General features: G+C 33.4%; 1 protein-coding gene across 1 annotated transcript in view; it reads right to left on the bottom strand.

Moving 5' to 3' along the window:
• The window catches only part of CCDC73 (coiled-coil domain containing 73), a 59,663-nt gene that overhangs the window by 16,167 nt on the left and 30,432 nt on the right, over window positions 1-13,064 (bottom strand). The window contains exons 9-13 of the mRNA XM_014949262.1: window positions 11,687-11,815; window positions 11,186-11,245; window positions 7,920-8,024; window positions 3,332-3,442; window positions 1,409-1,540 (exon numbers count right to left, since the gene is read on the bottom strand). Of these exons, the coding sequence (XP_014804748.1) occupies window positions 1,409-1,540; window positions 3,332-3,442; window positions 7,920-8,024; window positions 11,186-11,245; window positions 11,687-11,815 (537 nt within the window). The remainder of the gene's footprint in view (window positions 1-1,408; window positions 1,541-3,331; window positions 3,443-7,919; window positions 8,025-11,185; window positions 11,246-11,686; window positions 11,816-13,064) is intronic.

The following is a 13,064-nucleotide window of genomic DNA, read 5'->3' on the forward strand; positions in this document are numbered from 1 at the left end:
GTGCTAATTTCAAGACTAACTTCCATTGCATTATTAAGCACATACAAGCAGATACGTGTGTATATATTTATATATGTGTGTATATGTATATTTTTGAGCTATAAACATACATACATGCACTGCAAAGAAATTGATTTTAAGGTTTTCCAAATTCTAAAATATTGTTACGGTTTGTCATTTTACTGACAATTCATCTTTACAGTCCCAATGTCTTCCTAACACTGAAAGCAAAATCATATACATGCAAAATGAGTTTTTCCTTCTCCAAAGGATAGTTCATCATTTGGATGTAAAAACTAACGGAAAAAATAATATAACCAATACTCAACTGAACAACTGAATACATTCAATGCGCAGGGAAAGTTTTTCTTATTGCTTATGACTCTTCCCATTTTTTCAATCTTATAAAAGAACTGGAATCTTATAAAAGACTGGAATATAAATTTGCAATGCAGTTTAAAGAAGGGATAACACACAGCTGCAGGGCTACAAGCTCTCCCTTTTGTTCCAAAAGGCCATCTTCATGTGCTTAACCACTTGTTGCCTTCTTATATATGCTCTGAATATAGAGCTGAATGTGGATTTGATTCATCCAGCAATGCAAGCTCAATTCTAGTTCACCTTGCACTGCATAAAACAGTCTTCTACCTCCTGCACTCATTCCTTGTTAAGCTTGCTGTGCCTTTGATAAGTCTTAAAGATGCTAAGTGAAATAAAGATTATTTTTGTTTAAACTAAAACTGAAGACCTGACATAATCTATATGTTGATAAAATTCATCTTCTGATTCATCCCATGTTACAGAGGCTGAAATTAATTCCTGAATCTTTCTGATCTGTCCCATGTTACAGAGGCTGAAATTAATTCCTCTGAGCAGGTGTGGACTTCCACACTTCCAGGGAACTAATATACATATGAAGTCAACAAGTCTGCCATGGTATTTGAGAAACACCCATGCAAAACATGTTTGCGAAATAGGATTTAGTAAAGATAGATTCCTTAAGATAACTGCTATGTATTATGTATAAATTTATTAATGAGGTAACATTTCAAGTTTCTATGATACAACCAACCCTCTGGATGAAAGGGAAATTTCAGGGCCAGGCTGGATGGGGCTTTGAGCAACCTGCTCTAGTGGGAGGTGTCCCTGCCCATGGCAGGGGGCTTTGAACTCGATGATCTTTAAGGTCCCTTCCAACCCAAACCATTCTATGATTCTATGAAATATTCTCTGGGTACAGTAAGTTTTATGGGATCTCAGATTATTGATTACATCAGATAAATTTTTAGGTTTAACAATGTCACAGGAAGATCAGTCAACATGACAGCCAGATTAGAAAAACTGTCATGTGTCTCATTCTCTAATATTTTTTTTACAAGAAAGTACTGCAGCTATTGGAGACACTTACCTGTGGATTTTCCACTTGCTCAGAATGCTGATTTCCCTGAGGAGGATGATGATCTTCAAGATGTCTATGAACTCCTTTAAGGGAATTCAGCTCATTTTTAATAGTGTCTATTTCTCTTCTCATGTTTTCCTCCTGTAATAATTGAGGGTACACAGAGCACACAAACACAGATCTTTACTGCATGTTAAAATATGTAAAACAGTATTTTATAAGGGTATCAACAACTTAGCAAATTAAAGCAAATCCTTGAAAGAAAGTGTAGATGCTAAGGAATTTCTTTGTACAAAGTAAGATAATTTTGAGCGCTTTAATTCTAACTAAAATCTTAACCACATTTCCATTACAGATGATATTGTTTATTTTGGTTTTCTTCACTCAAAAAAAGTGAAATCTGTATTTGTAGCTTTCTTCCTTTTCTGGCTCAAAGATAAACACGTCAGTCAACATTCATTCTCTAGCTACAGCATTAAGAAAACTACAACAGCAAATAATTTGCTGGGCACTTCACTTCTGTAAATAGCCTCAAGTGTCCAATGCCTCTTCAGGGAGAATGGAACACATTTTTGTATATGTAACAAAAGGGATGGTCAAAAACACAAGTTGTAGAAAGAACAGAAGGGCAATTTTACAGAAATACCTTCATTTGATTGACAAATATTTCCAGAGCAGTGTGTGATATTAACATCATACACGATGACACTATACTTTAAGATATTAAGAGACCAAATTTCTAGATAGCCATAGCAGAAATGTGGAGAGAAAAAAAAAAAAAAAAAAAAGCCCAGAATTATCTTCTAAAGAACAGTTCCAAACATTCCTGAGAAATAAGCAGGGCCAGTTCCCATGTCTATGCAGGAAACTATGGTATAGGACTCTCCTAGGAACTGGGAAGACCAAATCTCCTCAGGGCAGTGAGCATCAGAAAAGTTCAGCTACTTTGTAGGCTCATTTCTGGCAGTAGGTGCCAATTATATAGAAATAAATAACGACAGACTATTAAACAAATGCTGCTTTAAGTCTGGTTTCCACAGAGTAAACAGATCTTATTGAAGAAGTACTTGTAAACAGGCATTTATTATTGTTCCAGACAAATTTTACGGCTACAATATTTTGTTAACTATTTTTAATTAAATAATTACTGAAGTATTCTTTAAAAATAATGAAGTAGTCAAAAGAACACCAAATATTGAAGACAAGTTATTGTTCAGGTGTACACAGAGATGCATTCACTGAGAGGACATACAGGTTTTTCCCTTTTCTTATCCCCTTTCACCCCACAGTCCATGTTGAATAATCCCTGTCAAATCAGGACCTCTGCTTTAATGCAAGCCTTCAGTATCTCCACCTGATTCAGTCTGAGGTAGGTTGTTTTATTTTCCCTGGGCATAAAGCCCTTCAGAAGTACCTCTAGACTGTGTCACTTAAGTCTACATGGGTTTACATTCATTTTTTTACTATATGACAATTTACTGATTGTTTTTTTCAGGGTACATGAAAGCAGCCTAGAAATGCCAGTATTCTCTGAGTAAGTTCTGTAAAAAATTGCAAGTTTCCTGAAAAATACACAAAATTCAATATAAATTAAAAACTAGATCAGCTTCGATGTCTAGGAAATGGCAAGGTTGTAATTCTGGAATATTTTTAAGTGCTAAATTCAAGGGAACACCTAATACCCTGGCTCTTGTTTTCTAGAGCTGCAGGAAGTGCACTGACCTTTCAGAGCACAGAAGTCAACATATCTCCTAAATCTACCTTTTAAAAAAATACTCATTTCTAGAAAAGTCTGCATTACTGGAAAAGAAATTGGTTGTTTTTATTGTATTATTTCTGCAATATTTTCTTGGCTTTTAGGAATTACCTGAAATGCTTGATGACTATTTCAAAAACCTTTTAATACTCTAACATTTAATTTAATAAACCTACATCTTTTTTCCAAGTTCTTAGTGCTTTCTCATGCTCATTCTGAAGATTAAGGAACTTTTCTTCATTTTCCTTTGCCTTCTCCCTTTGCAGCTCATTATCTCTTTCAAGGGTCTGCAATAAAATTAATTATCCAAAAAATAATCAATACCACATTAATGAATTTTGATGTGTTTTATGTTGCTTGGACCTTTGCTTCTAACATGCTGGAAGTGCCATACAGATCAGTGATAATGTGCTATCTCAACAATAATTTTCATAAATTAACAGAAAGGTACTTATAGTTTAGCTAACAGGAAACAGGGGGAGGTTATGAAAAAAGAAATGGCTATAAAAGGGTATAAAAACACTTGCCATTATTCAGTTTCACTGCATAAGTTTTAATGTGCTGAAAAAGTAATATAAAGTCCAGAGATAAGAAATATGAAATGTAGCATAATCTAGATCCATTGTACTTAAAGAAAAAGCTACTATATACCCAAAGAAAATATTTTTCATTTTCCAGTTCAGTTTTTCTATTCTAAATTGTTTATTAACCTATATGTATATATCAACTGCATAAACTTTAAATTCTAAAATATATCTTTTGGAACATGAAACATATGTCTTATTATCCTTTAATTTATTTTTATTAGATCACTGAAATAGAATAGGAATGCATTAAAATAACAGCAACATGTTTTATTCTACCATAAGTGCACTTGCAACATTTTTGGGTTAACTCTTTCAGCTTTACTGTGCTAAATTAAAGCAGTCTTGTGTAAATCAAGAGAAACTTCACCACACCTCAGGTATTGTTGGAATTTTTATCCTATCGCATTATTATAGCAAACAATATGTAATATAAAGGACTTAGTGCATCCATTTTCTACTATATGGATGACACATGTATTTAATAATTAAAACATAACTTTAATGCATGTAGCTCTATGACCAGCTACATATGTATGACTCTGGTGGGCTTCTTTGAAAATCCACTTGAAAAATGTTAAGATATGGAAGCAATACGCCAAAGCAATTCCTTTTTACTTAACCTTTTAACTAAAAATTACTTGATTCACTCTGCATCAATTTTAAAATGCCTATTTTAATTTAGCTACACTATTAATATATTTTACAGGTATAACACTAGGAAAATTCAGACTACTTTGCATTTTTATACACATGGAAAAAGTTGTGCATAAGAATACACATTATATAATTAAAAAGGTGAGACAATTCAACCTTCCAACCCTAACCATTCTATGATTCTATGACATTATCTGAATAATTGCACTCTGAGGTTGCACTTTTCACCCAGTTTTATAAACTAGGAGTCCAAAACTTCCTCTCTTTGACAAACCTGCTTTAACTCCAACGATTCTTTTACTTGTGTCTCAAATGCAACCTCCTTTGAGATGGAATATAATAGTTATTTGCAGCATAGCTCTTAGGGCAAAAGATCAGGAGTAGCAGATGAATACAACTGATCATATGTTAAAGCCAGTTGTACAGAGAGGGGAATACCTGAATTCCTTACATTCTAAAGTATTCTGTCATCCATTAAGAACTATAACTTGTTTATTTGAACTCTTAAGGACATTGGTAACCTAGCACTAACTATGCATAGATAGAATGAGAAAGGACAGTATCATCCTTCTTGAACGTTACCTTGCAAGTTTAAATATTCTGCCACCTCAAGCCCAAAAATAAGGAGTAATTTTTTGTGAGTATAAGAATAAAAATATTTCCATAGGACTGTACAATCACTCCTGCCATTTTTCTATTATTCTGAAGAAAATCTTTTTCTTGATGAGCAAGGTCCACAAATTTGATAGGGATGTAGGACAGAGCATAGGAATAATACATGACCTTCAGACCCCATTCACCATATTGTGGTTCTAGAATCAATAAAGATGAAAGCAATAACTCTCAAACTGGCAGAAAAGTGGGTACCCCCTTCAATTTATATATTCAGCTCCCTATAAGTTCCATTTGTTGCTTTAAAAAAAACAACACTGCAAAATAGGTAGTTAATATTATCTCATTCCCTAGAATATCCCAGCAACTGAATCAAACTGTCAGCCAAACGAGTAGTAAAAAGCAACTACTGTTTAAACAGAGAAAGACATTTCTGACAAATCAAAATAACCTCCTGAGTTCATATGGAAAGAACAGGTGACATTCACTTTTAATATAGCAAAGTGTGTACATCATGCTGTTTAAGGGAACTGCTGTATTTTATGCATGTATTTATTTGATTTACAAAAGAGCATATTATTAAAATATCTAGCCACTTTTACGCTTCCAGATGTGATCTCTTGAAAGCCTATCACTCGTATGTGCTTATATAAATGTTATGAATCATTTAATTCCCATTCTCAAGTGAGAACATCTTGGTTTTGAGAGTCCACAGGTTGCTCTCACAAAACTCAACTGAGATCAAACCTTAGCTGATCTTAAGCGCCACAGTGAAGGCTAAGAGGCAATATTTACATCTAACAAAGTATTGAGGAGTCCTCATATAGTCAATAGAGCTTTCAAAGGTTGAATCAAGAGCCTTTAATTAGCAATCCATGTCTTGTAACACCAATTTCATCTAATGTACTTGTGCCTGAGAGAAATTAGCTTTGAAGATTACACTGAAGCTTTGATGACTAGAAATAGTTTGTCCTGTAGTTAGAAAAATTTAAAACATTAACAGCTGTTTATATTTGGGTCCTGTTTAGGACTTAAATCAAAGCAGGCTCTCTAATCAGAACTAGTACAATTGCAAATCAGAAATCAATTTTTGGCCTGTACAGGCTACAAAACAGGGACTTACACTCAATTCATACCTTAACAACAAGAAAACAAGCTACATTTTGCTTACATTTTTAGACATTTATGTGCAGTCTTCAAAGAGAAGATTCACAGATATCATTCACAGTTTTAGCTGGAGCTTTATGGTATACTATAAACTTTATCTCAGATGGGAAACAATAGCTCAGAAATACTACCAGAGAAAGTACTTTTAGAATACACCTGCTATTCAATAATCCAGATAAAAAGATCCTAAAGTGCCCCCTGTATTATGAAAGTCTTTATCAGTAAGGTTATATACCAATTAAATTATCTCAAGCTTCTGGTTTAATTTACAAAGTAATTTCAATCATTTTCAAAAATAAAATTACTTTAACAAAACCCAGTATTGTATGAATAGCAAGTAATCCAGCTGTTTAACTGGAACCAACATACAAATAACAGAGGTTACAGAAAATCATGTTACTTCAGGCAATCCTACAGCCAAGGGACTGTTAAATTAGTCTTGGTCAAAAGTTTCAAACATGCTAAGAAAAGCATAAACATTTTCCCATTAAACTCTGCTTTGTCATTTTAATTTTTTTTTTTTAAAAGAGCCGATACACAAAAAAGGAACTGGAGAACTCTGAAGGTTCATAAAGAACCGGTGGGACTGGTCTCCAGATTGAGAGCATCTCTCCCTGATTCTAGAGCACTCTGAGATCAAAGAATTTTAAGTCATGAAAACCCAACTCTTTAGACTAATATAAATACAGGAATCTAGACATCTGAAATCAGTGACTTCTTCTCTGCTAGTCACTGCAGCTTTATCCAGTACTACAAAGAAGGTTCTTTAATTCCTAGCGAAATTTTAGCTAGTTTTTGATGAACATAACTCATCTTTAACCTTATTTGTTTCATCAAAACGCAAAACTAATATAGTCATATTGTGGCAGAACGCAAACTTCTTACATCTATGAAAAGACAAAGTAAAGGCTTACATGAAGTGAATCTATTTTCATTTTAGCACAGAAGCATTTACTTAGAAACAAAAGTTGCACATGCACACAGGAGTGTAATTTGAAATTCTCTGAAATGCTAGTTCAAAACAGGCCAAGCAAAGAATGGAACAGCTGTGGTTATGTATGGAGAAATAGCAGACAGTAATTATTAATAGTGCGATTAATGCTTGTACCTGAACTCTGCATGGCACATCTGACCAGAACAGATACGACCTTAGTCTTTAGTGCACTGTGGGCCAATCTCACTGCTCGTGTAATTTTGAATCTAAACCATTCTGAGCCACTTTTAGAGGCTCAAAGAGGAACTGAGGAATGCTGCAACTCCACACTCTGCAGCGTAGCTACTTACCACCCCTTGCATAAAAATGGCACCAGACAACACAGCAAGAAATGCTCATGATATGCTCTTTTTTTAGACCCTCTGCTCTAATGAAACTGGGGAGAAGCTCTTCCTATGCAAATCTGAAGTATTTTCCAGAAAATAAATTTATACCTACATGAAAATTATAAGAAACAAAAGTCATAAAATCATTTGATTTCAAAATACTTGAAAGCAACCCCCAATACGTTTTGGTTTTACCCTCCAGAAATGGCTGATAAGAATGGCAACCATGATTTACTTTAGGGGGAGAACAAAAAGAGGGAAACCATAGACTGCGTCTCAAGGTTCATGCTGACAGTTAAGGAGCTGAGGGAGCAATGGAAGTGAGGTCAAAAGTTCTGAAAAGCATACAGATGTCTTTAACAGCCCTGGACTTAAAAAATACATAACAGATACTAGCAGCTTTTCTAATCAAGAAAAATCTGACCTGATATTCTTCTTTCAGTGCATTTAATTCACTTTCCATTCTAGCATTCGTTTGGGTTATTCGCTGAAGCAGCTCCTGCACACATTGTAGAGAGCTGAGAATTTCCTTATTAATACAAACAAATTAGGATATATTGAATAAGATTTTGTTTCTGAAGTTTAAACATTAGATAATTTATATCTTTTAGATTAACATATTCATGTTTTATTCTGCCAGTGTTTAAAAAATCATGTATATAAAAAGGTATTCCAACGCCAACACTGGGGAAGGCCTTGTAGGAAGAAATCAGAACAACTCCAGGTTTTTCTGGCCTTTTCCCTTGGAGAAGATAACATTATTACAACTTATTCTTTTTCAGAGAATTTTCTTATAATTAAAATGAACAATCCATTGATACTTTAAACGTACTTCTGTGCAAATCTGAATATATCAAACCCAACCCCACTGTGAGTTCAATTAATCTAACAGAATAATTTTGTGATATATCAAACCCAACCCCACTGTAAGTTCAATTAATCTAACAGAATAATTTTGTGGTACCATCTAACAGTTCTGGAATATATGGAAAAATGCAGAGAAATTATATGACAAGCAAGTAATCACTTCCATTAATGGATCACCCTTATGTGACATTATTATGTCTCTCTTGAATTAAATCCTAGTACGTGTGAACTAACATATGTTAGCTTTGCATCATATGGTGCAAGTACATCACATTTTGTGGTACCTTCATGAAAAATATATTGTTACTTCAAGAAGAATAAGTTCTAAAAATAAATAAATAAAAGAGCCATCCAAGATGAGTTAAGGTGGTATAGATTTACAAAACCATGTGGTGCTGCCATTAAGTGTGTTGCAGTTAGCTGAAAAAGTGGATAGAAACAAAACACACTTCCAAAGATTCAAAGACAGATATAGCCAAGCCAATCTCTACTTCCTCAACATCAGAACAGCAGTTACTGAAAGACCACCTGCACAGCAAAAACTCCTGAGTTTCAGGTAGAAGATAATCTTACATATTCTCAGTTGCTTCAAAGTATATTGAGAGATGAACTTATAATTAAAATAAAGTACTTGCATTTACTTATAAAGAGCTTTCTGTTTATCTATTTTTGGTTTTATCACATAAATACACTATCTACTAAAAATAAAATAATTATTTTTATTTCATGCACATTCCTTTTCATGCATGTATGCTCTTATGCAGAGAAATAATATTTTTGCACTGAAGCTTAATTAATATTTAGCTCAATTTTACATCTAGACCTGGAGATGTGGAATGGCTTGACACCTAACATGGCCATGTCTTTTAAATCCAGTACAGTGTTCACTCAACTAGACAAGATTGCTTCTCTGCATACAGTTCAGTGTAAACCATCTGTAATTTAGATAACATATTCAGCCTTAGTCCAAGAGCCACTGAAATCAACACCTTCAGTTAATCCAGATAGTGAATTTGTGCTCTCTGTAGTACCAAAATCCAGGTCTTCTAACCCAAGTTCTTGGATAAAACATGAAGTTAATCTCTATATTAGAGCTCTCCCCAGATTTATACCAAACTCCTTCATATGTTGAAAAACAACCAGCCAACCTCTAGCAATTCACACAGAACTATATAGAGAAATGAAACCAAGTCCTTCTCATAGATAATACATATCAAATATGCATATGAATTATGCTACAAGCATCTCCACATAAATGCTTTCAGTGCATTCAAGGCTGTGGGAGTAATGAGGTCTGAGCGTGTCTCTTGGTTTTTCCCTGATTGGCAAGTATTTTTAAGAAGCAAATTCAAAATACAAGCAGGTTTTTACAGATTAGAAGAGTACTGCTGGATTAGCCTTCAGTGAATGCTCAGTGGGGATACAAGCAACCTACTGCTTTTGTCCCTCCCTGAGAATAAGAACAATATGCTTCTCTGACATGTTTAGTTTAATGAACTGAAGAATGAAAATTCTGGAAATTTTTACCAAAAAAAGAAAAAAAAGGAAAAAAAAAAAGCACGGGCTTTTACGGATTGGAAGAGTACTGCTGGATTAGCCTTCAGTGAATGCTCAGTGGGGATACAAGCAACCTACTGCTTTTGTCCCTCCCTGAGAATAAGAACAATGTGCTTCTCTGACATGCTTAGTTTAATGAACTGAAGAGTGAAAATTCTGGAAATTTTTAGAAAAAAAAAAAAAAAAAAAAAAAAAAATTATGCCCTGTTTTTACAGGGAACATAATTGCCTTGCTGTTTTTGATACTTGACTCCATGTACCTTGGTTTGAATATCTGGATTTGTTCTGGAACATACCTGACTTTGTGATAAAAGCCAGTTTTAACTCTGCTCAGCTATGTATAGGTAGCTTAATACTCTATACATATATGTTCTGTATGAATCAACACCATTTCCATTGTATATGATTGACATGATTCCCATATTACCTGGTTTCAAAACCAGGAATATTATAGTAAACTGTTAGCAATCAGAAAGCAGACTAGTAAGCATGTTATGCAAACCTTATCACTTATTTGTACTGAATCAATATGTAAACAACTATTTGATGTATTCTGCAACAAAGCAGTGTATTATGCCCTGTTTTTACAGGGAACATAATTGCCTTGCTGTTTTTGATACTTGACTCCATGTACCTTGGTTTGAATATCTGGATTTGTTCTGGAACATACCTGACTTTGTGATAAAAGCCAGTTTTAACTCTGCTCAGCTATGTATAGGTAGCTTAATACTCTATACATATATGTTCTGTATGAATCAACACCATTTCCATTGTATATGATTGACATGATTCCCATATTACCTGGTTTCAAAACCAGGAATATTATAGTAAACTGAATCAATATGTAAACAACTATTTGATGGGTATACCAAATTCCTCCCATCTGAATTCAAAACCAAAAGTTAAGACTTGGAATAAAATGTTGAACAAGGTACTTTGCTTTGCTAATAGACATTCCAAAAGCTGAGGAGTAAGATCCCATTTATGTTAGAATTAAAATATTTCTGAAAAGTAAACAGGTGAATTTAATTAGTTTTAATAGCTTAGCATAATAATTTAAGAAACTTAAAAATAAAATATAACTCATATATACTTAAGTGATTTTTAAATAACAAAGTTGTATTAATACAACTCACCAACTTTGGAATAAACAGGTGAAGTAGTTTTAATAGCTTATTATAATAATTTAAGAAACTTAAAAACAAAATATAACACATACATACTGAAGTGATTTTTAAATAGCAAAGTTGTATTAATACAACTCACCAACTTTTCTTCTTTAATGTGGGTGTTTTCTTCTTGAACTTTTTTACTAACTGCTGTTTCCTTAAAAAAAGAGCATGAAGAACAGAAAAAGGCTTTTAAAATTCTTATCTATTTTCTTTAGTAATATTGGATTAATGTGATACTGGGAATCATCATGAGGCTGTTTAAAGAAACTAAGTTGTTTTGAAATGTATTCTTACCCCCCCTTTTTTTTTTTACTATAAAATTGTATTTATATTCATAGCATATTACTTCCCTAGAAAAGGTCATTCTGGAAATAGTTTATTATATTGTATATGCAGTTAGCAAAAAGGAATCATTAGTCTGTATACATCAAAGAGATCATTTCCATGATTTTTGCTGAATAAAGAACAGAAAATATTCACCAAAATTGTAATTTGTCTAGTCTGTATACATCAGAGAGATCATTTCCATGATGTTTGCCGAATAAAGAACAGAAAATATTCACCAAAATTGTAATTTGTTTAAAATCTGATATACCATTCTTATTTTTTGTTGCAGTTCTTGAAACTGTTTTTCCTTTGCTGCAAGATTGATGTTTTCTTCTCCCACCCTGTACTGAGATGTGACCTTGGACCTTATCAAGTCTGTAGTTACTTTCTTCAGTTCCTTAACACAGGAAACACGTATAAATAGTTCATCCAGTATAGGCATTGCAATTCAAAACAAAGACAAATCTTTTAAACTGTCCTGAGTCATGCTCTACTTTTAAATAATGTATGGAAACAACAGAATAAATTAAAGGAACCGAAATTCGTAAGACTTGACTTGCTAAACTTTAAATTTGTCACACGTGGCTAAAAGTTTATTTTCAGAAGTAAAATGTTATTGTGCTAATTTTACCCTGTTTGAAGTATTTATGATACTTAAGCATTTTGTTATTTTCTCTTCCAAGAAGCATATTAGAAGTGGACATTCAGTTGGTATTGGTGAAACCTCCTACACTGAGATATACAATAGAAATAAAGTACCTTTTATAACTACTGTGTATGTTCCTGGGAATCAGGAGGAGAAAAAAAAAAGGAAGAAGAGTGACTATCTGGTAAAAACAGGAACTGGCTATAAATTTGGAGGATCTTTGCTTTTCCTGAAACATTAATTACTTAATCTCAGGAGAATGCTAAATTAATTTTATATTAGAGTCTTCTATAACATGATTTTCCACCTAAAATATGCCTTTGATTTTAGAGTCTTTATAATCTTTTAAATATCCTGCTTTTTTTTTTTTGGTATCTGTTTTCTAACCAGTTTATTCCCAGCTCCTAGTGCAGCAAATAAACAGCAAATGCTTTGATCTTATTAAATTACAACTTATAGTTCCTGGAGTCATAAATATTGTGCCCTGTTCTCCCCCACCCCTCCCATTCTGGTACAAGGTAGTCTGTTTAATATCGCTCTCTCCTTGAGCGCTCTGACGTTTACTCAGACAAATAGCAGAGGTTATGAATGCTGCTCACAGATAGTATCAAGAATTCTTCATGATGCCATAGTGGTGAACCAAGCATTCAGAATGGTAATAGTTTTATCTAACAACTAAGTTTGGTCTGTTTAACTTTTCTTCACAAAACTGGAATTCCATCTTATCACAGACCAATGGTTTAACTGTTCTGGACAAAATCATATAACAGTACAAAAGAAAGAGGAATATTATGTTGTAGCTGAAATTCACAAAGTTTTACAGAAAATACAACTACAGGTACTACTTTTAAATAAATCATTTTTTTGCTAGAGGCTTTATTTCTCATGTATTTTAGCCATAAATAAATCTAAAATGATCTAGTAAATCTTAAGTGTAATTGCAGAATCAATATAGAACCCAAAGACAGTAATGCTTTAGAATGATGATATTCTGTAACCT

The sequence above is a fragment of the Calidris pugnax genome, unplaced genomic scaffold (assembly GCF_001431845.1).
Source record: "Calidris pugnax isolate Ruff unplaced genomic scaffold, ASM143184v1 scaffold177, whole genome shotgun sequence".
Taxonomy (NCBI): domain Eukaryota; kingdom Metazoa; phylum Chordata; class Aves; order Charadriiformes; family Scolopacidae; genus Calidris; species Calidris pugnax.